Source organism: Mus pahari, chromosome 10 (genome assembly GCF_900095145.1).
Source record: "Mus pahari chromosome 10, PAHARI_EIJ_v1.1, whole genome shotgun sequence".
Taxonomy (NCBI): Eukaryota; Metazoa; Chordata; class Mammalia; order Rodentia; family Muridae; genus Mus; species Mus pahari.
The window spans coordinates 59,595,724-59,621,724 of NC_034599.1; the positions used below are offsets into that span (position 1 = coordinate 59,595,724).

General features: G+C 47.5%; 1 protein-coding gene across 1 annotated transcript in view; it reads left to right on the forward strand.

The window, feature by feature from the left end:
- Megf11 (multiple EGF like domains 11) overlaps window positions 1-24,551 on the forward strand; it is a 320,501-nt gene extending 295,950 nt beyond the window's left edge. Inside the window, exons 14-26 of the mRNA XM_029543169.1 lie at window positions 2,951-3,097; window positions 3,443-3,577; window positions 6,912-7,040; window positions 8,144-8,272; window positions 8,699-8,827; window positions 9,245-9,373; window positions 10,640-10,876; window positions 12,249-12,367; window positions 14,212-14,278; window positions 14,719-14,820; window positions 16,995-17,051; window positions 22,781-22,987; window positions 23,602-24,551. Of these exons, the coding sequence (XP_029399029.1) occupies window positions 2,951-3,097; window positions 3,443-3,577; window positions 6,912-7,040; window positions 8,144-8,272; window positions 8,699-8,827; window positions 9,245-9,373; window positions 10,640-10,876; window positions 12,249-12,367; window positions 14,212-14,278; window positions 14,719-14,820; window positions 16,995-17,051; window positions 22,781-22,987; window positions 23,602-23,759 (1,745 nt within the window). The 3' untranslated portion in view covers window positions 23,760-24,551. The remainder of the gene's footprint in view (window positions 1-2,950; window positions 3,098-3,442; window positions 3,578-6,911; window positions 7,041-8,143; window positions 8,273-8,698; window positions 8,828-9,244; window positions 9,374-10,639; window positions 10,877-12,248; window positions 12,368-14,211; window positions 14,279-14,718; window positions 14,821-16,994; window positions 17,052-22,780; window positions 22,988-23,601) is intronic.
- Window positions 24,552-26,001: the final 1,450 nt, after the last annotated feature.

The window sequence follows — 26,001 nt, forward strand, 5'->3', positions numbered from 1 at the left end:
AGTGGTTCTCAACCTTCCTAATGCTCTGATATAGTTCTTCATGTTGTGGTCATCCCTAACCATAAAATTATTTTTGTTGCTACCTCATAACTAATTTTGCTACTCTTAGGAATCAAAATGTAAATACCTGTGTTTTTCAATGGTCTTTGGCGACCCCTGTGAAAGGGTTGTTCAAACCCCAAAGGGTGGTGACTACAGGTTGAGAACCACAGCTTTAGAGCATGCCAGGTCAAGGTTCCCCTGGACTGTCAGCTCTCCTCAGTGTGGACCAAAGCCCCGCCTCTCCTGGCCCTACATTGTCAGCTACAGCCCTGAAATGTTCTTAATGTGCCTTAATTTTGATAGGGCTGATCTGATTTTAATGACACCCACTCTAATGACAACATTTAAAGAATTCTGGCTTAGATGGACAGCTTCTCAGCTAGGCCTCTGCTGCTTCCAAAGCCCATTTCTCCAAAGATGGTCCTGAAGGCATCTCAAACAGGTGACTGATGCTCGGAGATTTGTCATGCGGAAGAAGGCCAGGAAAGACAGGGAGAGTGAGGAGCAGAACCTGGGCCTCCCATACAGTGAGCACTCCTGCCCTGAAAATCCTGCTCACCTCCCCATCTGGCTTGGGCATCTCCTCTGCCGTCTCATGACAGCTCCCCTCATGTCCCCTCATGCTCTGAACATAATAGGTGCTTACAAATGCTTCTTGAAGTCCACTGAAAAAAAGTCAGCCTGTGACTGACCACACATGAAAAGTGTAGAGATTATCTGCTCTGGCTCTGATACTAGAGCTAAGGAGTTGTCAGGATATTTAGTGTCAACAGGAGGGGAGGCCCAGGCCACATTTTTAGAAGACTTTAAAAGTAGTGGGTAGGTCATTTAATTGTGTACTTTTGAGACGGGATCTTCCATAGCCCAGGTTGGCTCAAACTTGCTATGTAGCTAAGGATGACTTTGAACTCCTATATCTTTAATATTACAAAAATGCCCTAGGTGGTGTCTCTGCTGATAGAAACAACCAGGTCATCAGGAATGAGTTTCAGGAAACCACTGCCCACCTACTTCTTCACATCCCTGGCAGGGGTGGGGGTGGGGGTGTAGGAGACAGGTGTATGAATGAAACAACTGTAACAGGTAGTTACAGATGTTTGGACTCCTGGGCAGACAGGCTGGAAGGCTTCCCAGACAAGGGCTTCCTGCTGTGTGAGTGCTGGCTTTGAGTAAGGGTTCTTCAAGTGTGAAGAACTATCATTAGTTCTACGTTGTAACGACCCATTAGTACGTGGGGGAGGGACTCCTGAAAGCGAAAGGTGGAGAGCTCATCCTCCTGGGAGGAAGGGGAGGCTTCTGAGTTTTCACTTTCCAGAGAGGAAGAGAGAATGAATATGAATGGGAATGGAAATGATTAGGATATGTAATATACATATGTGGGCACATGTATATGCACACAAAGGCCTGGGGGTGCTGTCAGGAAGCTTCCTCAGTTTCTCTCCCATCTTATTCACTGAGACAGAGTCTCAATCAAACACAGAGCTCACCATGTGACTAGTCTCACTAGGCACTTTGCTCTGGGGAGCCTAGGTTCCACTTTCTGAAGCTGAGACAAGTTATAGATGGTTGTGAGCCATCGTGGGGTGCTGGGAGTCACACCTGGGTGCTTCCTCCCCAACCCCAGCAAGGCTGAGACACAAGTTAGGGCACAAGAAGGGAAGCCAGTTCCTGGCAGTTCCCCTCCGGGCTCCCCACCCTGGCTGTCTTACCCTGTTCACTCCCTCTCCTACAGGTGAGCCTGCAGAGTCTCAACTCCTCCAAATTGGTCCCACTGCTCCCCTTCACTGTTCACTGGGTCTTCCCTCTTTGTTTCTCTTTCTCACAGCCCCTGTCCTTACAACAAGGTAGACACGACTTTTAAACTAATTTTGTGCTTCTGGAGCCTCTGAAGCTTGCCTTCCAAAGACTGGCTGGTCTCCTGGGCCTGGTCCAATCGCTGCTCTGCCTGGAAGGGACCTCCCCACCCTGGAGGCTAAAATTCCTACTTAAGTCTCCAAGCTGGAATCAGCTCAGCTCAAATCTTCTTTGAGCCTTGGGGAACTGTAGATCTTGTTCCCTCTCTTATTGAGAGAGTCCATCCATTTTCCCATAGGCTGCTGTTTGTCAAGCTGAGGATCATTTACCAGCATGTTTAGGGTATAGCTAACACTTTTCATTTCTTTTATACATGTGCTTATATGTGATATAAAATATGTATTATATGTATATTTGTACACATATTTGAGACAGGGTTTCATGTAGCCTTGGCTGGCTTTGAATTTTCTACATAGTTAGGATGGCCTTGCATTTATTTTAAAATTTATATATATATATATATATATATATATATATATATACACATATATATATATATATATATATATATATATATATATATCACATACAGAGAGAGAAGCAGAGAGGCAGAGACAGAGAGAGACACAGAGAGAGAGGCTGAATGAATGTGTATGTATGATGGGCGGGGGGTTGCGTGTGCCACAGTGGAGGTCAGAGGACCTTCCACTTTTATGTGGCTCTCGGGGATAGAACTCAGGTCACTAGGCTTTCCTACTGAGTAACTTTAGCTGAGGGGAGCCATCTCACTAGCCTGACATGTTCTTGAGGCCAGCTCAGCTGTGAAGGTGGAGACAACAGTCCTCATCTGGTGCCACCATCTCCTCTCTTGCTAGGCTCATCAAGTAACGTCATAGGGCTGCCCTTGTGCTGTGCTCGATTCCAAGCTATACTGACTTCTCTTCTTACCTGTTCTCTGCTTTTATGACAGCCGTGGCTTGGTCAGTGCTTTTTGCCTTTGATGGCTCTGGAAGGGCATCATCTCCTGCCAGAAGCCCTCTACCAGCCCCACTTCCACTGGATTTCCCTCCATCTTCCCCCTGCCCACTGACCCGCCTCTGTGTCCGGTCCGCAGGCATCCGCTGTGATAGCACGTGTCCTCCAGGTCGCTGGGGCCCCAACTGTTCAGTGTCCTGCAGCTGTGAGAACGGAGGCTCCTGTTCCCCAGAGGATGGGAGCTGCGAGTGTGCCCCTGGCTTTCGAGGACCCTTATGTCAGAGAAGTAAGGCTTCTGATTTCCCACTCCCCGAGCCCCTCCCAGTCAGTAGTGCTGGCCCGTGGAAGGCTGGTCTATGGAAGCCAGGCCCCCTTCACTCTATGTTGTCCTTCTTCCCCTGTTGCCCTTCCTCCCGGTCCTGGCTGTTCTGTCCCTAAGTTCAACGTTTAGATTCTCAATAAAATCAGGGCCAGCCCACAGTTCTCTTCAAAGGGGATGGACCTCCAGGTGTGGGGACCCTAGACTTCCCCATTTTCAAGGAGCCTTTCTTCACTGGGATGGGGGAGGCGGCTAGGCCAGCTGTCCCTGTAAAAGCTTCTGACCAGTATCTCTCCCCTCTGACACCCTCAGTCTGCCCACCAGGATTCTACGGCTATGGCTGCGCCCAGCCTTGTCCCCTCTGCGTGCACAGCAGGGGGCCCTGCCACCACATCAGTGGTGTCTGTGAGTGTCTGCCAGGATTCTCTGGAGCCTTGTGCAACCAAGGTACCCGAAACTGATGGGGAGGCCAGGGCAGGGAGCAAAGGGGCAGAGAGAAGGAAGAGTTCAGAGATTCTCTTCTTATGCTGTTGGAATAAGGAAAAAAAAATCACTGTGCTGCTAAAGGGACAGGCTCAGAGAGGTCACAGATCATGTCTGTAGTCTCACAGTTAGCAAGTGGCAGAAATGAATGCAGACGTCAATATTCTGCTAAAAAGAAAAAAGAAAGAAAGAAAGAAAGAAAGAAAGAAAGAAAGAAAGAAAGAAAGAAAGAAAGAAAGAGAAAGGGAGAAAAGAGAAAAAAGAAAAAAGAAAAAAGAAAAAGGAAAAAGAAAAGGAAAAAGAAAAAAATGGATCCAGCCATGGTAGTACATACCCATGTAATCCCAGAACTTGGGAGTCTGAGATAGGAGGATTACATGTTCCAGGCCAGCCTGGGCTACTTTACAAGATTCTATCTGCTGGAAGGGAGACTAGGGATCACTTAAAGCTTAGAATGTGGCCTTGCTTGGATACTAGCTTGCAGAATTTACACCCCAGTCAGTGAGAATGAAGGGATTTGAGAATAAAGTAAACTTAGAGCTAAAGACATCTTCAAAGTCACCAGGCAAGAGTCACCTGGCCTGTGCTTAAACACCTCTCTTGACAAAGAGCTCACTACCTCCAGGACAGCCTTTTTTTTTTTTTTTTTTTTTTTACATCATCACAGCTGAGCTGGGCTATTTTTAATATGCCTGAGTAGACGTCTGACTCCATGATGAGTTGAGGTCATGAGACATTTGGCCCCCTGGGAAACATATGTGACAGTTTCATTTGCTTGCAGCCCTCTTAGGATCCTTTCATCACCACCTGACAGGCTGGGGTTTATTTATTAAACATAGGAGACCTGGCCGTCAATAGAACCGGGCCCAGTCTAAATTAGGAGCTATGGAGCCCAAGAAGGAGCCCTCACAGCCCATGTCGTCTGATTTATTGCCCGCTGGCCTAATGAGTCTTTTCCACATATAGATCTAATGGAGTTTGCTATTAATGGCAACTGCCCTGGTTAAGTCTCAAACCTTGTAAAAAATTGAACTGACACTTTCTAATGACTGGCTTTCCAGTGAGTTACAAATTACGGACAGCGCTTCCCCGGAATCATTAAACATAGATTAAATATAACCCAATGTTTTCTTTTCACCAGTCCCCGCCTTCCCTTCCCATGCCTGGCTCTTGATTCAGTTAAGAAGTCTCGCAATTAATGCATTAGACGGATCACATTAGCAGCTCTGTGGGTGAATTTGTCTGCCTTGGGGGTGCGGGGAGGACTTCAAAGAGAAGACTGCCTTGTGAGAGCAGTGCAGTTGTGGGGTGAAGGCTGGTGTCACAGCTCCAGTTCCTTGCTCCCCACCAAGCTGGATAGTCCTCTGGCTCAGCCAACAGAGAGGGTGCAAGGAAGAATAAAGCATCTCCCAGAGGCAGGGAGGGGGCAGGGCAATGTGCCATTTAGGAAGCGGGGCCTGAATAGCAAACAGGAGGCCAGAGACTGGACTGGAAAGGGGAAGCCCAGAGCCCAGACCAGCCAGTCTACCTGTAGCTACTAACCAAGGCCATTGAGTGGTGACTCATGTTCCTGTCTTGATGAGGAAGCAGATCTAGGGGGTGGAGTGTGAAGTGAAGAGCTCTGTTAAAATGTCCTCAGCTAGGAAGCAGTAGGACTTTGCTGTGTAACTGTGAACAGACAGCACCACCTCTCCCTTTGGGTCAAGGGAATTCAGTAATAATGAAGACATTATCAAGGTTAAGTGAACTTAGTATTTGTGAAACATTTTGCTCAGTTCCTGGTGCATGTAAATGCCACATGTGTTTGTTGAATGCATAACAAAATTAGGACCCAAACCCAAAGCTTCAGGCAGAGTTGGTCCACCTGTCTTTATCAACTGTCCCAACCACTAGCTATGTCCACAGAGGTACAGACTACATGTGTATCTGAGCTACCAAGTACCTACAGTCAGGCTGGGGAAGGGATGGCACTTGGGGGCAGAGTGAAGGCACAGAGGGGATGGCATCCGTGGTTTGAGACCTGAACAAAAGGAAACTGTTTTCCTCCAAGAAATCACTACCTTACCCCAGGAGGGCTGGAGAGAGGGCTCAGTGGGGAGAAGGCTTGCCGAGTTCACTTTCTAGGACCCATGCCGGGCAGCTGACAGCTGCCTCTAACATCACTTCCAAGGGATCTGATGTTTTCGTCTGTCTTCCACAGGCACCTGTTCACATGTGCACATACTTGCACACAGACACATTAAATAAATATTAAAGAAATATATTCCTGGTCTCTGGTAATGGAGCCTTCTAGAAGGTTTTGGTTCCTGAGGCCTACATCCTCAATGTTCACTGGACAGTCAGATACAATAGAAAATGAGACCGAATTTCCTGCCCTTGCAAAACTTAGGCCAGAGGACCAGGGGTAGGGGTGGAGGTGGGGGACAGGGAGAAGGGTGATGTTTGGCCCCAGTGGCTTGAGTGCCTGTTCTCTCTCCAAGCATTGTAGGGGATACCAGAAGGGGTAGGACTCGGGCTTGGCTGGAAACAGCTGTCGAGTCTTAGTGATAGGAAAGTTTGAAGAAGCAGCTACTTGAAGCCTCAGATAAGGACACAGCCACCCAGAAGATGGAGGACTAAGTTTAGATAAAACCTAATAAAAATCCTTAATAACTGGCTCAACGATGATATACACTATTTCACCTACATACTAAGAAAACCAAAAAGATCTAAAAGCAGGCTCCTGGAGAACACTGGGTAGAATACAAAGATGTCAGTGTCTTAAGTCTTGCTTCATCTTATTGTTCCAAGGGCGGTGACACTTAGGATGAGTCTTATAGGCAAGGTGTCCATAGCCAAGCTTGAGGGTCATGGGAATTTAGACAGCATTTGCCATAGGAAAGTATGGAGAATAAAGGCCAGGAGTGTCCAGAGAAGGGCGTGTGTGGTGGTCCATGTGTCTAGGAGGTTAGTCAAGAATGACCCAGAGGAAAGCAGAGAGCTGGGAGGTCGTCTAGGAACGCCCGGCCGAGTGTCCAGAGACGCTAACTCCTTCTCAGGCCTTCCTACCCGCGAGACCCAAGACTACTGACATCCCCTCGACGGACCTCAGCCTGTCCCCGTCAAAGGAATTAGAACAGGGCATCCTAGGGCACCGCTGTTGTGGAGAAGGGCAACTGCCACTGTAGGTGTAGGTTCCCATCCAGATCACACCTAGGGTGGTCAGGGTTGTGGCCTAGGAAACTCGGGGTGTGGCTGTGTGGGTGGTGGCTCTTAGAGCCTGGGAAGGCTCCAGTGCCAGGCTTCCCTGTGCCCACAGTGTGTGCTGGAGGGCACTTCGGGCAGGACTGTGCCCAGCTCTGTTCCTGTGCCAACAATGGGACCTGCAGCCCCATCGATGGCTCCTGTCAGTGCTTCCCTGGGTGGATTGGCAAGGACTGCTCACAGGGTAAGCTGCCACCCCTGCAAGTGTCCCTCATTCTTCTGCAGACAAGAATATCCACCCGAGACCCATTCATGTCTTTATATTGTTTCTGTGTGTATGCTAAGTGCCACAGCAAGGATGTGGAGGCAGAGACCGGCTCTGTAGCACCAGTTCTCTTCTGCTTTTATGTGAGTCTCAGGGATCAAACTTGGGTTCATCACAGGCTTGGGTGGCAAGCGCCTTTACCCACGGAGCCATGTCACTGTTCCCTGACCCTGAAAGTCCCATTTTGTGCTACATCAAACTTGAGTTACGGGAACTGACCGTGGATACTGTTACTGCAGGTATTAAAGGCATCAATACTGCCAGTGCCATTAATGCTGTGAACCCTGAGAATTATACTCTACTAGCATCTGCCTATAGAAGATGCAGTCAAAATATAGATGGGGAGGAGGGAACAAGACCGGTATGCTTGAGTTCGTGAATGGCAAGGCTAGCAGAGCCACCCTTAGAAGAACAGGAACACTTGTGGGATGGCCCCCTGGGAGTGATGTCCTGAACACCTCAGGCCTGAACATGGAGCTACAGTCTGATACCAAGGCAACAACCCCTTCCCAAAGGGGCCCCAGCCTTGGCCTAATTAGCTTCTTGTCTGATGGGTGAAGCATAGTCAGTACCTGTAAGGAGGTCTCAGTTAAATGGTTGGACCTGGAGGAATTCCATTTTGATGAAAGCCACAGGCTCCAATCTCAAACAGCACCAGAACCCAAAGAGAAGACTGTCCCTGACACCTGTGGAGAAGTCAGAACCCTTGGTGTAACTCCACCCCTGTCCCGGTGAGTCCCTCTATGAATGGAGGTGTAGGAGCCCTTTGAGTAGGGCTGCCTTAAGGCACCCAAGATTAGAATAGACAGAGAGTCTGGTCTTCATAGCAATCCCAGGGGTCGAGGCCAAGAGGAGAGCTGAGAGATTCTGTGACTAGCATATCAAGTCCCCAAAGGCCAAGAGATGCCCCTCTGGGTCTGTGCAGGTGTTCTGGCTCTGATGTGTACCCGCCTCCCCTTCCTTTCCTCCTGCTCCTTTGTCCTGCCCTCCCCCTCTGCATCCCACCCACCCCACCCCCACAGCCTGCCCATCTGGGTTCTGGGGCTCTGCCTGCTTCCACACATGCAGCTGCCACAACGGGGCGAGCTGCAGCGCTGAGGATGGGGCCTGCCACTGCACCCCTGGCTGGACTGGACTCTTCTGCACGCAGCGTAAGCCCTGCCTCCCAGACACTCCCAGTCATATGCTGCAGCCTACTGGCCACTTGGCGAATAGCCCTGGTTTGCAGAGAGGGAGGGAAGAGGCTGGCCCCAAGACCATCCAAAGCCCTGAGACGTCAAGGCTATAGGGTATCCCAGCAATCAACCAGACCAGACCCTTGGACCATGGGGAAGAAATCCCAGGGCTGCACAGCAGAGACCAGAGCTTGTCCTCTGCTGCTCAGGCCCTAGTTGCATGGATAACCTTGTCCCTACCCTCCTCCCCTTTAGCCCAAGGTTCAATGGGTACAGATGTCTCTGTAGGCCTCACTCGTCTTTATCCCATGCTGCGCAGGAAGCAGCAGACCAGCCTGGTCCCAGCAACATTTCTTCATTTCCCTGAGCCCACACCAACTGTGGCCCGTGGTCTTGTTGCAGGTTGCCCTTCAGCATTTTTTGGGAAGGACTGTGGGCACATATGCCAGTGTCAGAATGGAGCCAGCTGTGACCACATCACTGGGAAATGCACCTGTCGAACAGGCTTCTCCGGGCGCCACTGTGAACAGAGTAAGCTGCCCTATCCTGGGAAAGTTGCTTCTTTCAACCCCGTCCTCCCCATACCCAACCCCCATGCAGGGTACTGGGCTCCTGTATTCCAGACTTTGAGGACAACTTCTGGGGAAGACTGAAGGCTAACCCTTGCTGTGAGGATTTCTCTCCTCTTAGATAGGGCTGAGGTATGGTGGGTGGAGGAAGGAGGGACCAGATGAAGGCAGCATTTTCCAGCTCTTTAAATGAGCTCAGGAGAGGTGTGCACTGATTCTACCCATCCCCAGCTATCTATGCACAATGGGCAATCTAGTTCAATAGGCTTCACTGTGGGTGGGACACAGTGATCTCTTGCCATGAGCTTCCCCAACTGGAGTGGGAGGGGTGGAGTGTGGCTGTGTCTCACTGTCTACTTGCACTCTGCATGCCATACAGGATGTGCCCCTGGAACCTTTGGATATGGGTGTCAGCAGCTATGTGAGTGCATGAACAATGCCACTTGTGACCACGTCACTGGTACCTGTTACTGTAGCCCGGGATTCAAAGGAATCAGGTGTGACCAAGGTAACATACAGGTGGCAGGGTACCTGGACAGGGTGGGAAGGGCCCTATTATGGGTGGCTTTGGAGAGTTCTAACCAGACCAGTTGAGTTTTATGACATTACCTTTTATTCACAGTTGGGAGCCTCTCTTTATAGCGTCTCTGCATATCCTCTGGTAGTTCCCCCATGAGCGAGGCAAGAATGAACCACAGGCTAGTGCTGGGAAAGGGCACAAGTTAGGCTATTTTGCAACACTTGCCTAGTTGACTTCTGCCACTCCCTGCTAGGTGTCTCTGGGCAGGTCATTTCCTCTGCTGGGTTTTTTACTCCACATTCAATTGAACAGACGTTAACCTTTGTCCAAAGGGCTCAACTTGACTCTAGCTCTATGCCTAGGTGACCTTGCATGGTACAGCTGATGGGATCAAATCCAGTCAATTCAAGGTCTCAGCACAGTGCCTGGCACATGTGAGCACTCTGTAAATGATGGCTTTGTGCATGGGAAGTCTTTGCAGACGTGGGAGGCTATTGTTGGTTTTAGAAGATGGGAATAGAAAACAGGCTCTCAAGTACCCATGTCAGACACACTTACTTTGCAATGTGAAGCTATGCAGCTCAGGCAAATGCAACATTTGCTGTCCTAGAAGTGACAACCCACTTTCTTCAGCCAGCAGCAGAGAACTAAGGGGAGGTCTAGATGCTGCACATTAGAGATCAGACGCTCGCCGGGGCAGTCAGAGGGACTTAGCCACACATGTATAATCAAGTGGTGTCTTAGGGCAGTAACAGGCAGCCACAGAGCTACCAGCTGTCAAGGCCAGTCTATCATTTGGTGTTCATGACTCCCCGGGGGAGCTGGCGTTGCTGTCCCTATGAACCTTCTAAGTCACATGGCTGGTAGAGCAGGAAGAGTAGCAGAAGCCAGTTTTTCCTGACTGAATTACTGGTTGGGTGAACTTAGACAAGTTCCCTAAGCTTGGTGACTCAGTTTACTTATTTTTTTCCAACCATGTAGAAAGGGTAAGTAATTAGTTCCCTTTTTATAGGCCTGCCATGTTAAAGCAAGTAACTTTTAACTCTGGGGACCTGAGTGAATATTCAGCATTTATTTTGCTTCACACCTCAATCACATTCTCTTCCTGTTGCCCTGAGACTCGATCATTTTCTGGCATTAGAAGAGACAGGCACTGTGAGGGTTGGGATTAAGGCAGGGATGGAGCTGGGCAAAGGCAGGATGGAATCACTGGCATCAGGCCCAGCTCTGGCTCAGGCCTCCCTCTGCCCACAGCTGCCCTCATGATGGACGAGCTGAATCCCTACACCAAGATCAGTCCAGCTCTGGGAGCAGAGCGGCACTCAGTGGGTGCGGTCACAGGCATCATTCTCCTGTTGTTCCTGGTGGTGGTGCTGCTGGGCCTGTTTGCCTGGCGACGGAGGCGGCAGAAAGAGAAAGGCCGTGACCTGGCTCCCCGCGTCTCCTACACCCCAGCCATGAGGATGACCAGCACAGACTACTCTCTCTCAGGTCAGGCTATGCCCCGGCATCTCTTCTTCACCCATACAGCCTGGCAGGAAGCATGTGGCCCTCCCAGGAACATCCACATTCTGGTTCACCATGGGTCTATCTAAGATGGGTGGCTGGGCCTGGGGATGGTTACCCCAGAGACAATGGGGCAGGGGTGGGGGATCTGTGGCATCCCAAGAGGTGTTGCTTCCTGGAGCCCAAGTTCCTAGCAGCTAGGTCTGAGTGTCACTCTACTTCCCCATCCCCATCCCCCTCCCACGGCTGGGCCTGCAGGAACATGCATAGTAAGTAGTAACTTTTCTAAGCAACCCAGACAATGGTTCCCCAATGTGAAGCCAGGGCACTTGGTGAGAAGCTGTACCTTATCCACTTTTGCTTTCCCTGGGAGGGTCTCAGGCCATCCCCAGGGAGTGCCCAAGAAGCATAGTGACAAAGGTGGTACCCTACCTAGGAGAGGTCTACAAGTTTTGGAAGTTTCCCTCTGGCAGATATGCCAGAGTCCTGTGTGCCTATGCATGGTAGACATGCCAATGGGCATCCTGTGGTAGTCTGAGTGAGGTGTGTATGGAACCGCACCAGATCCTTTGCTTTCCCCTGGGCTGGTATCTTGAAGAGAAAGCTTTGTGCTTCATATTTAGCTAACCAGTAGAAGCTCCCAAATTGCCCTGGTTTTGGTTAGGTCTGCCCTGTTGAGAGTGGTGCCTTTCCAATGGCTCATAGCTTGCTTCATTACAGAATACCCAGATCACATGTGCCATTCCTGCTAAGTGTTGCCTTTTGTGTGATAGCTTTATGCCAGGAACAGGATAGAAAGAGCTGGCCCCAGTATAGACGATGCATTCAGAGACCGCCTAGCCAGCCACTCTGGGACCAACTCAAGCAACATCGTCTGATGAAGGCCAAGGCTCGTAGAACTTTGGAAGTTTGTGACAATGAGCAGGAAGGGCTGGATTTTTCTCAGTCCTGTAGAATCCTCAAAAGAGCTGGGGTCAACAAGAATGGAGTTCTCTACTTATTCCTAGGGTCTGAACATAAGGGAAATCAAGAGAAAGTCAATCCACCCAAAATAGCAACTTGAAGACATAAAGCCATTAGAGCCAGCATTCAGCAGCTTCCAGGTGACCATGCCACTCTATACTAGCAAGCCTGGTCTGAGAGCTGTAAAGAGGGTGGGTGTTAGTAAGAACAAATGCTGTGGGCTCTCTCCTGCTTGCTGTAGTGCTAGTGGATGCCAAACAGCTTGGAGGATGTGGGAGATTAGCTGCCTCTTTGCCGGGGCATACTCAAAATTGCATAACCCCAGCATTAGTTTGGGGGTATCTCAACCAAGGGCAGGTGTATGATGGAATATGGCTCCTTGTTCTCTTCCCAGATTTGTCTCAAAGTAGCAGCCATGCCCAGTGCTTTTCCAATGCCAGCTACCACACATTGGCGTGTGGGGGGCCTGCCACCAGCCAGGCCAGCACTCTGGACAGGAACAGCCCCACCAAGGTACTGGCCCCCTGGCACCCCAGTCCTCACCCACTATCCTCTCCATTTAGCACTCTCCTCTGCCCAAGAAGGAACTGCACCCCCACATAAAGGCTGTGTGGAAATTCTACATTAAGAGCAGTCCTAGGACTCATGGGACATGAGAACCCTCTGAATCATGTAGCAGGGAAAGAGTATGTTGTATGGAGACAAGCTCTATTCCATGAAACCACACCTCATTGCCCACTCATTGGAACATACCTGTACCTCAGGTGTAGTTAACTAGTACCTACCAGACATAGTAATAGTATATGTAGCCATCCTTTCCCACACCTGTGTATACCATATGCCAATATATATACTCACCAAGGATTACTGCAATGTATTAACATAATAGGCTGTAACTCATTATTCAATTAACCACTTGACGCCTCTTAAACTTGGGCATAAATTTCATCAAATATACACATCTGATGTGAACCCAAACACTGTAGTGTTCTTGCTGAAAAGGGGAGTGGGGATGGACCAGTGTCCTCCCTGACAGCTCCAAGCATAGCACTGGGTCATAGAACGGGTAGATGTCCTTAGTCACAAATATTACAAACCTGAAAGAGATGCCTTAGCACATACGTGTGCAGATAGCATGTGGAACATCCCTTGATGGACCAGTAAGAGGCAGAGTTGAGAGACAGACATCAACAGCCCACCAAAGATAAGGTTTGTGAGGGGTTCTTGCTATACACAGTTCCTAATACCCACCTAAGCATGTGCCACACACATATACTCAGAGAGGCAGGCCTACTTAGTGAGGTCCCAGGATGCCTGGCTTCCTGTACCACCCATCCTGGCCCAGGAGCATAGTGTTCATATTTTAGGCCTCTTCCTTGCTGCTGAGAATCCTCCCCATTTGTTCCCTGAAGACAGACCTGGGGCTGCTTTTCTATGAAACAGGAAGGTTACATGTAAGGTACCTAGAGGCTCAATAGCTTTGGCCACTCGGCCTGCCACCTTCTACTCCAGACTCTTGTTTCCAGGCTCAGTATGGCTTTAAGTCTGAGGAGCTGAGAGTAGACAATTTAATTGTCCAATAAGCAGTCCTTGAGATTAACTGCAGCCATGTTATCAAAGCTGCAACAGGCTAGAGGCACTAGCCAGGGATGAGTCAAAGGTTCCTGGCCATGTCATTATTTGCCTTAAGAGTCAGCCATTCTTTCAGTAGAGGACTGAAGTTACTGCAGAGGAGGCCAACTGGTGACCCTCTGGCTCACCTCACAGGGGCCAAGACTGACCCTATGTAGACAAGCAACCCTCCTGGCAGATCATTCGCACAAAAGGTAGGCATGATGCCATTGAGGGACAAGGCAGCTAAGATCTGAGTTCAAGAGCCAGCTTTGCTTCTGGCTCCTGTGTCTCTCTGAGTATGTTTCCATGTCTGAAGTAACATCCTTGCCTCACATAAAGGGCAGCTAAGAGAGAATGCAGGGAGGGTATGGTATCATTAGTCACATGAAACTGGCATATATGACCCAGGGGGGCAAGCAAGCACTGCAGGCAACCATACCTCTGTGCTGGAGATGCTGTGTTACATATGGGGTATCGAGAGAGCCTCATTTCCTGCAGCATAGCCCCACGTCTACTTCTACCCACGTATGCCACGGGCACCTGAGAACTTGGTTTGGGCACATTCTGTTCTCACTGGCCTCAACTACTGCATGATAGCTTGTCATATAACATAGCATCTGGTCATCCAGGGCCTGGGAGCCCAGGAGCATCTCAGGGATGGGTTCACTAAGGCTGGGCCAAGCACCAACTTGGGGAAGGGCAGCAGAGACATGAGGTATTAACTGGGTCTCCTCTCCAAACAGCTCAGTAACAAGTCCCTTGACAGAGATACAGCAGGCTGGACCCCCTACAGCTATGTGAACGTGTTAGGTCAGTAGTGGTTTGAGTCACCTTCCCCACCAGCCCCACCCTGATCTCTATATGAAAGGGAGCTGCCCCATCTAAAATTGGATGAGTTGAGTCCTGAGCATGGCTTCCCCTGTGGTTATGTGTACAGGGAGCACGTGGTTATGGCCCAATTTAGGGATGGGCTACGAGATTCCCAGGTGGAAGCAGAAAGTTTATTTGCCACCATGAAAAAGAATCCTCTACCTGGCACTTTTCAAGGGCTTCTTCCTTCTGCCCTAGTAGAGGGTGGAATGGAATGGGAAGGGAAAAGAAAAAGACAGATGCCCCAGCCCCTCTGGGTGTTACATGAAGACCTTGATTCCTTCTGGCCTGCCCCTCCCCCCATCCTTTGCTTCCCACCCCCTTCTCCTGCCATCCAGGCCTTGGGAATAATGGCTCCTCCCTGTCATTCCTCTCACTAGACTCCCATTTCCAGATCAGTGCCCTGGAGGCCAGGTACCCGCCCGAGGACTTCTACATTGAACTTAGACACCTCAGCCGCCATGCTGAGCCACACTCACCAGGTCAGACCCCCAGCCCTTCCTTCCACCCTGAGAGCAGACTGCTCTACACCCCATCCCTGTCCCTATGGAGCCATCTCATGACTAGTCTACAGCCCCTAGGCCCTACCCAAAGGTGGCAGTCTATCCCAGCCTTTCCCACTACCCTTTTCCCCCACCATGCTAGCTGAGGTAGACAAACTGGGGCTGCTTGGAGAGGGGGCACAGCCTAGCTAAATCCCCTCCATTCTGCAATATGCAGCCCAATCATGGTGTTGGTAACAGAAGGTTGGCTCTCTGGACAAAAAAGCTCAATGATTTCCAGAAAGGCCCCAGACCTAACAGTGGCCTAAACCGCATCTTCTTAGAAAATGAGGCAGAATTATCTAGCAGAGACCGGGAAAAAGATAGGCAACATCTTCTCCTCGTACCCTGAGAGAGGTGTCAAAAGACACTTGACAACTAAGCCCTGAAAGGGAATAAGTGCATCAGTAACAGAAATGAGCATCAAAGAAATATAATAGATGGACAGAGAATGTGGCCTCTCTACAAAGTAGCTCCTCTAGGGCAGGCACCGTTGGGGAAGGCCTCAGTATTCTAGACAGCTCTGGGTTTGAGTTCGGGCTCTAGCTGATTAGTGTTCCAGTGAAACTGAGTCAACTTCCACAGGTCTCTGGTCCAGGAAGCATGCAGGTTCAGAATTATCTTGCTGAGTAGGCATGGCTGCAAGGACCCTGATGGCTGTGTGCTCCTCAACTGTGGCTAAGCATCCAACATCCCTTGGACTTTTAGTCCCTACCTTCACTCCACCTTGAGGTCTAAACAGGAGTATGAAGCATCATCTGGGCTCAGCCCCAGTTCTCCTTGTCCCACAGACCTTCAACCACTGTAGCCAGAGCACCACACTGTCATTGGTTAGCTCCCAGCCAGCTAGGCCGTGGCCACTAAGTGAGGGTACCTCTGTTTCTTGTTTTATAAAGGGGTGGTGGAGGCTAACACTATACGTACCCTCCTTCCTTCAATGACTATTATTAAGTGATAAATCCAGGCCAACATGGCTTGCTGCATGTTTTTGAAGGGTATGGGTTCCTACAGGCCTTTTAGAATGGCTCAGTCCTGTTTTATCTCTCAGGAAGGCATGTAAGGCAAGATAGATATGAACTCCTGCAAATTCAACATGGGAACTCTATGTGGAGAAAGGACTCAAGTATCAGTGGGTTTGTCTTCAGTGTAAAAAATGTGGACAAGTTAGGTGGAGTCAATATATTTTGGGACTGTTTTCAGTTAAAGACCAGGGTGTGTCTGGTTAAGAACCCATACTGCTCTTGGTTCTCAGCAGCCATATCAGACAGCTCACGATCACCTGAAACTCCAGAGGATCCAACACCTCTGGCATCCGTGGGCACCTGTACTTATGTGTACATAGACAACATATATGTCTTTGGAAAAAACCCAACAGAGTGAAGGGGTTAACTCCGAGTTAAACATTACTGTCCCAAAAAGGAAAGGCCAGACTCGATCCCACCCCTAGGACACTTGTAGCAATCAACTCAAGTTTATGTTCTGCTTCTGTGCATTCTGGGTAGGAAAAAGTTAACTAACAGCAAAATGAAGAAATAATTCTTTGGAGCTGAAAAGCACTTGCAGCATTTTCAGAACAAAGCTCTCCTTCTCCATCCCGTTCAAAATGAGTAAGCAAACTGGCTGTGGCCAGGAGTGACTGTTCTTCCTGGAAAGATACTCATCAAGTACCCCACCTACTTGTTACTTCTCTCTGGCACCCCCAGATCCGGGAAAGGCAGCAGCTAACAGGCGAGAAACCTTGTCTCCAAAGCCAAGAGAAAGAATCACAACTCTCTGCATCTTTCCCTCCAGTTAAGCACTGGTCTGGCTTCATTTCTTAACCCTGTGCCTCCAGAGCCTGGCACTTCATCTACAAAGATCACAGATGGCATCCCGCAAGGAGCAGGTTAAGAGGAAAGCCAAAGAAAAGAGGGCGCTGGAGCCCACCTTAATGTGATGAGCCTTTTAAGAATCCCTCTGTGTTCAGAATTATTTCAAATAGATTGAATCTAGAACAGTCTGCTAGGAGCAAACAACTATTTTCTTGGTAAAAGAGGAAAACTGCACAGGGTGGAAGAGACACCAGCGGTCTAGGGAACCTCACCCTGTATCTCTTTCCTTCTGTTTTTATGCAGGCACTTGCGGAATGGACAGACTTCAGAACACATACATTATGGACAAAGGCTTCAAAGGTAGAGTATCTAATCCTGATGTCCTGTTACACAGGGCTTAGCAAGGGATTATAAAATTGAGATGGCAAGGAATTCTGCCTGAGAGAAAAACTGCAAACCCCAAGCCCCTTAAAAAAACAAAAGCTAAAAAGATCACAGGACACAGAGCCACTGGGCAACTCTGCCCAGGAGGAACCATCCTAATAATAATGAATTCATCTTTCCATTGCAGTTGCACCTGCTTAGCAAACGCTTGTGGGTTTGTTATAAATGCCAACTAAATGTCTTCAGAAATGTAGATCGTCATTATCCAAACAATTAGTATGAGTTAAACTGATTATAAATCTGAAGTAAAGTCAATCTACCTGCCCCAGAGGCCTTCTGTCATTGTACTGGCAAGGAACACACTACCCTGCACCTGCTGCCTTTCTGGGGCACAAGGAATGCAAATGATACCCAGTGTTAATACTGTATGGCCCTCACCCTCAAGAGATCTCTTCGCCCAAGAGCAGGGAAGCCAAGACAGATGTCTACGCCACAGGAACTACATACAAGGTGGACCATTCCTTTAGGAAGTCTACAGGTGAAGCCAAAAACAAAGATCAAGTCCAGTCCCTGGATTAGGTCCTAGGTTTAAATGCTGGGACATGTGAGCTAGGCAGGGAGCTTTGGAACTCTGTCACTTATTAACTCTGTGTTTCCTAAGGTTGTTTCTTCATCTGCGAGGTTGGGATAATTATGCCTGTTGTATCATGCCTGTCTTATTATCTAACAAGGTTATTTTGGGTATCCAATAAAGTCGGATGGGAAGTGCTTTTGTATATTATAAAAGTGGTATCAATGTGATGTCTCTGGGAAATGTCTCAAAGTCTCAGTCAAATTGAAAGAGCCGTAATAAGTCAGCAAAGATCCCAACTGATATTCTAAATCTAGCTCTATACCAGGATCACCTGGCAAGTGTGTTCAAACTACAGAGCTTTACACTCAGCAGATTCTGCTGCAGTAGACTGAGGGGCCCTGCACTCTGCAATTGCAAGGATTACCTCAGGATATCTTTATGCATTTTGTTACCCAACTACCATTTGTCTAAACTCTCCCAGGTTTCTGTTCTGATCTTTCAGACCTAGCATGGCCATCTCCTAACCAAGGAGAGCAACCTGTGTACCACTCTTGGGGAAATGGCTATCAGAAGTGGGATGAGCAAGACCCAGGTGGCATTGTGTTCTACAAGCAAGAGAACATCAAGGCTAAGTGACCATCAGCTAGGTTTAGGATATGCAAACCCCAGGAAACCTGTCTGAGGAGGGAGGCCATTCCTAATCTCCAAGCCAGCCCACAGGCAGTAATCCCCTGGAAGCTTTATTATGGCAAGTTTCTGAGGGTTCTGCCTTAAACCATCCAAATGGAGGCAAACACCATTTCAGTATGTGAGGTTGCCAACAGAAGAGCAGTTGTACTACTGAGTCATTGTGACCCAAAGCCTCAGTTTCTTTCTCAGTGTGGAATGGGGACAACACAGCTCTTCCAGGGCCTTTGAGGATTTGCAAAGAAGTATGACTCAATGGAGAATAGCTCAGACAGGCCCTAAGATTAGCATCCAAGAACCCCTCCTATATACACCTTGTCATCCTGTGAGATTAGCATACAAGCACACCTCCCCATACACCTTGTCATCCTGTGCATGGTGTTTCGGGTAACTACTTTTAAACTCTAAACCATAAATGTAAAACAAAGCCAATGAAAGCCAGTCTCTGCCTTCATCATTGCATTCCTGTCTTATGGGATCATCTGAGTGCATGGGAGGCTCTAACAGGCAAGCAGCCAGTTACTGCCTCTATTCAGCTTTTAAATTAGAGAGAACTGTGTAGACAAATGTACCATCAAGTGTTGGGAGCCAACATGACACAGTAAGAGTTCAAAGAGAGGCAAGTGAAATACTAGTGTACAACTTTACAGAAAAGCTTATAAAACACATGGAACAATCCTACCTGGTGGCTAAATCCCCAAACATCTGGATCAGCTACTTCATGTCACCAATTTAAACTATTTCCTAAAGCAACAAGGGCAAGGCCAAATTCAGCAGGACTAATTAAAGAGTCTGGATGTTTTCCAAACTGTGAGGGACAGAGGAGGGCACAGAGAATGAGATGATCTGGGTTCTAGTTCAACTGCATGGTGCTCACTAGACACAGTAGTATCTGTGGGTCTTGGCTTCCTCCTCTTTAAAAAGCACAGTTGTAATAGCACCACCTCTAAGACAACTCTGATGTTTTTAAAAGCCCTAATTCAGGTAGCATCCACTTTTTTCTCTGTAACTGGGAACACTGTCACCCTGGGAGGGTGAAGGAGACTGCTGACACAGCTAATCACCTTCCTCCCTTTCCCCTTCAACAATGTGACTGTACAATAAACTGTCTAGTGTCCAATTCCTTGTCTGTCATGCTTTCAAAGTGTGACAGAAAAGAATCCACTTCTCTTCACCTTCTGTCTGGGGATCCCTGAGCTGCACTGTCGTCCCCCTGCCTGTGCTCCCTTGCCACCTCAGCTCCATGCCTCTCCAAGTAAATTTGGGTTCTCAGACATTTAGAAGCCACTAACATCGTGAAAACTCCTTTTGTGACTGGCCAGTATTCTCTGGACTTCAGATCCTCAGTTCCATACCTCCTCATATCCTTCTCTCATTGAAGAGAAGAATGCACACTTAACCCCAAGAACAGAACCAGCAGGCTTCCTATTGATAACAGTAGCTCAGAGATGAGCAACAGATACGTAATGCCTGGGTTTCCACATACATTTGAATAAATTGGGGCTTAAAATAGCAAGCCTCAATAGGTTTAGAACAATAGAGCAACTTTGGGAAGTCATTTCTGAGTTCGAGGCCAGCCTTGGTCTACAAAGTGAGTTCCAGGACAGCCAGGGCTACAAAGAGAAACCCTGTCTCGAACCGCCCCCCCCCCCCCCAAAGATGTTCATTTCAGAAGGCCATTCTGACTGTGATAATATGCATAACTACCTGTGGCCCAGAGGAAGAAATAAGGAGAGTGAATGCAGGGGCACTTGGAGTACTGCAGGCTTCCCCTTTCTTTGCACAGTGCCCTAACAGGAAGGCACTGGAGTGGGCGTGTCTGTGAAAGGATGAGGAAGTATTCTAGCCCAGCTGGTTATTTTTCCCACACCCTGCCCTCATAGCAGGCAGGTGGATGACTCAACCAGAGAAAAGCTTGGCTTCCTGAAGCTGAGTTTTCCAGCTTGCCTTGCCCCATCTCCTCCAGTTCTCAGAAAAGATGGGATAATCGAGCAACCACCACTCTGCATGGATTTTTCTGTCCTGTCTTGGCCTGCAAACCTTGGGAAGACCCTTGGCCCTGAGCATAGTCCCCTACTCCAGCTCCCATTTAACTCAGGAAAAGGAATACACGTAAATGGATAAAGGCTAACATTCAAAAGTTATTCAAGTATACAGAGAATCCCACTGTTTTGCTTTCCAGTGAAAATACAACTGGGTGAGGCTCTAAGGCTCTCAGTCAGTCATTAAGCTGGACGCTTAGCCTTTCCTCTCAGCAGGCCTTGGTATTGCTAAGAAGGATAAACTGAAGCAGCCATAAAGAGCTTAGGTAACTAGATCTCCTAAGGGGGTGGATCTTGATTTTTCAGATAAGATAGTGGTTGAGTCCTAAGCACTAAGCATTAGACTAACAAATAACTTTGGTTTCCTCATTTCTAGATAGCAATGGCAGTCCTGTCCTACCTAGGGCCCCACCCCCAGTTCCCCAAAGTACTAAGTTTCTTTCTGTTTGGTTTGAGACAAGGTCTCTCACTATAAAGCAAGCCCTGGCTAGCCTGGCTGTGACCCTAGCTGGCCTTAAACTAAGATATTTGCTAGCCTTTGCCTACCAAATTATGCCTCCCAAATCACACCCAGCACCTAAGTTTCAAATAACCTAACTGGAATGAAGGTCACTCATTCCAGTGCTACACAAAATAAGCTATCCCTCAATTCCACAAGGTATGCAATCAAGCCTTGAGCCTCTCTCACTGCCTGATGAGTTTAGATCAATCATGACTGGGAGGTTTTCAGGTTTATATCACTCCCCGGTACTAAGGAAGAACTGAGAGGCAAACTAAGAAAGATGGCTTGAGGCAAGTCACAATGCAGGACCCAGGGCACCTTTTTCTATGTGGGCAGGCTTCCACCAGCAGAAGTAGATCCTACTTACCTACCTTTCAGTAGCTACAACTGGCTGAGACTGCTCGTTATCTAGCAAGAATGCTTTTTCCTGAGTTAGGTGCTACAAAGGTCAGCCTTAGACCAACCAGACTGAAGCCAACCTCTCTTCCAACTTGTTGGGATGACAAGGGCTTTGCTACTGAGAGGTGGTGGGACCCTAAGGAGTTTACTTTCTCACTCTAAGTTTCAATTTCTTCTTAAGCACTGAGTAGGGAGAAAGGGGAAAAGTTACTGATCTACCTGTGCCACAGCCTTCTGAACTCAAGAGAACAGTTGAATGCACCTCTACACAAAACCAAGGAGCTGTTGCCTGCTCTCGAACAAGAGCTCCCCACTTTTTCAGAACTGCTCCTCACTGGCCTGCTGTAGAACAGACACTCAGGGTGGCGCACATGGCAGTTACTTCAGCCAATTGCGCAGTCCGGTTCCCTTGAGTCACATGACTTTCACAGGCTGGGGCAGGGAGCTTAGTAACAACAGCATGAAGTGCAAACTGTGGTGGCTGTCTAGAAGATTCCCTAAGAATTTCACCAACTGACTCTCACAGACATTTAGAGGTGAGAGGGCTCTTAGGTCACACTTGACTGTCAACCTCCAGCCATTCAGGTTATTTCCAGACACCTTGCCTGTCAGGGCCTCACAGCTAAGGGTCACAACTGTCAGATTAATTTGTTTTTTTTCCAGTCAAATCCTAGAATTCGTAGACAAATCATCACCCTCAAAGGGAAGGAGACTAGCAATTGAAGGAGGGAGTCCCTCCTTCTCTGTGACTCCAAGTCACTAAGGGACCTTCTTCCCCCAATAAAGCTTCTGTCACTTCATCTCATGTTGATATCACTCTGCACCCTTGGAGCAACTGGGCTCTCAACACTCACACATTCCCAAGGACTGGGTGAGATGAGCCTGGTCAGCACTGTGAGCTGAGACAAAGCTCCATTTCAAAGGCCAACTTGAGACTGGGGCTTTTTATAGCTGTTACACTTCAGTCAGCCCACTCGAAGCATGAGCTCCTGGAAGGCAGGGATGCTGCTATTTGCTTAAGGCTGCTAAACTGTCGACATCCACACTGAAAGACATACACGCTGCTGCTTCTGAATCAAAGCTTCTAGTCATTATGACTCGCAAGAATGGTATTACAGAAAATATGGGGCTCTGCAGTGCTATTACCTAGCTCATCACCCTAGCCAAGTTACTGTATCTGTCTGGGCTTCCACCCCCTAAGCGGCCAGAGAGCATTCGCATAAGCTAAGTGATACATGTAAAAATACGCTATGAATATCCTGAGCTACTATCTAATGACAATAACCAGCCATTTTCTTGTCCTCCAAAAACATGTTTTTGCGAGAAAAGAATGCCTGAAAAAGCATACCTTAAGACATTTAATAAGATTTAATCTTTTAGTATGACTATCCTTTCCAGCCCCAGGATCCTGAAAGCACACAAAGTTAACTGATGTCTGTTTCTGGTATTTAAATGAATCCTATGTCCTTGCTTGTCCTAAGAAATCTCTCTTGCTTTGCAGATTACATGAAAGAATCTGTGTGCAGTTCTAGCACTTGCTCCTTGAACAGCAGTGAAAACCCTTACGCCACAATTAAGGACCCACCCATCCTCACCTGCAAGCTTCCAGAAAGCAGTTATGTCGAAATGAAGTCACCTGTGCACATGGGGTCTCCGTACACAGATGTGCCATCCTTGTCGACATCTAATAAAAATATATATGAAGTTGGTAGGTGTCTCACATAACTTAGCAAAACCAGGGTAACAGTGCAGCATCTCAAGTGAAAACAAGCCTTCCTCCACACACTCTATCTCCATGACACACCCTTCTGGTTGGTTGCATTTGAAGGAACCTGAGGAGAAACTGTCTCAGGACTGCCCTTCCCTCTAATGCAGGAAACCAAAATCTTGTGCCACCCTGCTTACAAATCACAACTGATAAGTAAAACAGTGAGAGTAGAGAACCAGTATACAACATTTTCACTACTGTTAAGACAAATCCAAGGTTGAAAATGAAAACAATCAGAGTGGCTGTTTACACGTTTCTAAATCACTTCTTACACTTCCCCAGTTTCAATTACAATCCCTAGATGCTCTCATAAGACCCACACCTCTGGGATGTCTTGAATCTCTTGTTGAACAGACTAGGATTTTGACAGTACACTGTCTTAGGTTTTTTCCTCTCTTGAGCAAGCCTCCATCGTAATCCTCCTGGATTTGTCAGACATATATACATATACCCACAGTTCTTCTCCCCAACAAGTTGAATAGAACTTTCTTCCCTCCCACCAAGGCAACAATGCTAATCTATTCTCTGAACTCATTTTTCACTATATTTCTTAGAGCCCACAGTCAGTGTGGTCCAAGAAGGTCGAGGTCATAACTCCAGCTATATCCAGAATCCATACGACCTACCTAAGAACAGCCATATTCCTGGTCACTATGACCTCCTCCCAGTAAGACAGAGCCCTGCCCATGGGCCCGCCCAGGACAAGCAGTAAGAGGGATAAGCTTCTCTCTTAGTGTGCTCTGCTGACTATTTTCTGACTCTGAAAGAAGACAATCCATGACTTGAAATATCAGTACAGAATGCCTTGAGCTGTGTGTTATTAGTTCCTTCACCTGGATTGAAAGGAACACTTCCAAACGGGACTGGGGTAACTGTTCAAGAAAGTCTGTTCACAAAGGCAAATCCTATCAACCTTCAGCTCTAAATGTCCTGGATATGATTTTCAGAACATTAAAGATACCACTATTCATCAGCATCAGCTAAAAGCTATGTATTTAATATTCTGAAACATCGCTTAAGAAGCATGTAGCTTAGGTTCCGCAAACCTTGCAAGGAGGAAAAGGAAACTGGGGAGGGGAAGGGGCACTTTAAAGTGCTTGAAATGTATATGTGCTGTTGATTGTTATCCTCAACATCAGTTTCAGTATCTAAGGGAATTGGTATGTGGGCATGAACTGTTCTAATATTAATATCAGTCTCTGTTCATTTGGTATGCCCCAGAAAATTATAACAGCCACAATCGGAGTTTAAAATACAGCCTAATTCTTTAATCAAAACAGATTCACTTTCTTCTGCCCTATCAGTGATAGTAGGCAAAACAGAAAGGGGGAAAAAGTAACTGTTTCAAAAGAGCAGCAGTTTCATTCACTCTAGAATGATTTCTATGCCAGCCTTACCAAATTTTGCCAAGTCAAAGTTCAAGAATAACAAATGCCAATCCTGGCCTGGCTGCATTGCATTGGTTCACCCAATACTTGAGTCATTCTGTGTGCACCAGAGAACTAAGATGCTGTTTTAAGAAAATGGTCACAGGGCTGGGAATGTAGCTTAGTGGTAGAGGTCTTGCCTACTGAGCAAGGACCTGGGGTAGATCAGCAGCATCATATAAAAGGCATAGGCTTATAAGAATGAAGTTTCCCCAACAACATAATTGGATCATTCAAGTTACTTAGTCGGAGTTCCCAGACTTGTTTATGGGCAGTTCTTCATAGTTGGTGCTTGATGTAGTATGGAACCTAAAGGTGTAGAAAATATTACACAAATGTGGGCATGGCACGCTTATATTGCTTAGCATACATTATGTTTTTGATGCAAATAAATGAAATAAATGTAAAACAAAACAAAAACAAAAAACCATAAAAGCCCACAGTGGGCAAAAATGTATCCCATTAGTTGGTGCTTTCAATCTCCTGTCCAGAGAAGTCCATAACTTCCACTGCACAGGTAACAACAGGTAAACGGAGGCTTGAACAATTCTGAATGGTTAATCCCCAAATTCTTCACAAGAATTAAGAACAGAAAGGGCAAGTTGGAAATTAATGGTCACCTTTGTGCCATCCCATGTTCTTAAGAGGAATAAGAGTCTAGAGCGAGTAAAAATTACCTAAAAGGGGTTTACAGAAGAGGGACTAGAAGACTGTAAAGCTAGATACTGCTACAGGAAGTAGGGATAACCTTAGTTTGAGTAGTAATCAGCAAAAGAAAGAAAAATATGTGAGCAAATCTCTGCTTGTTTCACTCCAGGCATAAGCCAGTATGACATTAGAGGAACACATACATGAATGCTGCATGTGTGCATGGAAGCGAACCATCAGCAATAGTGAACGCTCCCAAAAGCCTTATAAAATAGAAACAGTAGGAAATATTGGTAGACCTAAGTTAGTATTTCTCATACATATGTATAAAGAAATGTAGTTAAGAGACTCACCTCAGTATTTCAGGGCCACAAATGCTCTATTATCTTTGTGAAGCAAGGATGAAGAAGCATGGCAAAGTCCAACCAGCAAGCAGAAATTGTGTCTCAGTCCCAGGCTTTATCTTCTTCCCTTACCCTGCATGTACAATAACTGCTACCTGGCAAACTGCAATCATGCAAATTCCAAATCTCACTTCTCTCTTGCCAACTACACTCTGCACAAAGTATCCAGCAAGAGGTGGGATGGCTAGAGCATCAAGTCAAGAGAAGTTGGCACCACTCTTGTTGAGTCACTTGCCCACTTCGGGCTCCTTTATTACCCACACATGAAAGAAGAGAGACACAGAGTGGGAGCAGAGCTCTAACAACTCTCCAAGTGTAGCACTCTACAACATTTCAAGTAACATAGTTCAGTCAGGCAATACAGAGAAGGGAAAGGGCAAAGATGTGATTAAGTATGGTGACAGCAGCAGCCTTCACATAGCTAAGAGTTAGCACTAGGACATTTCGATCATGCAGAGCAACTTTGGAACTTCTG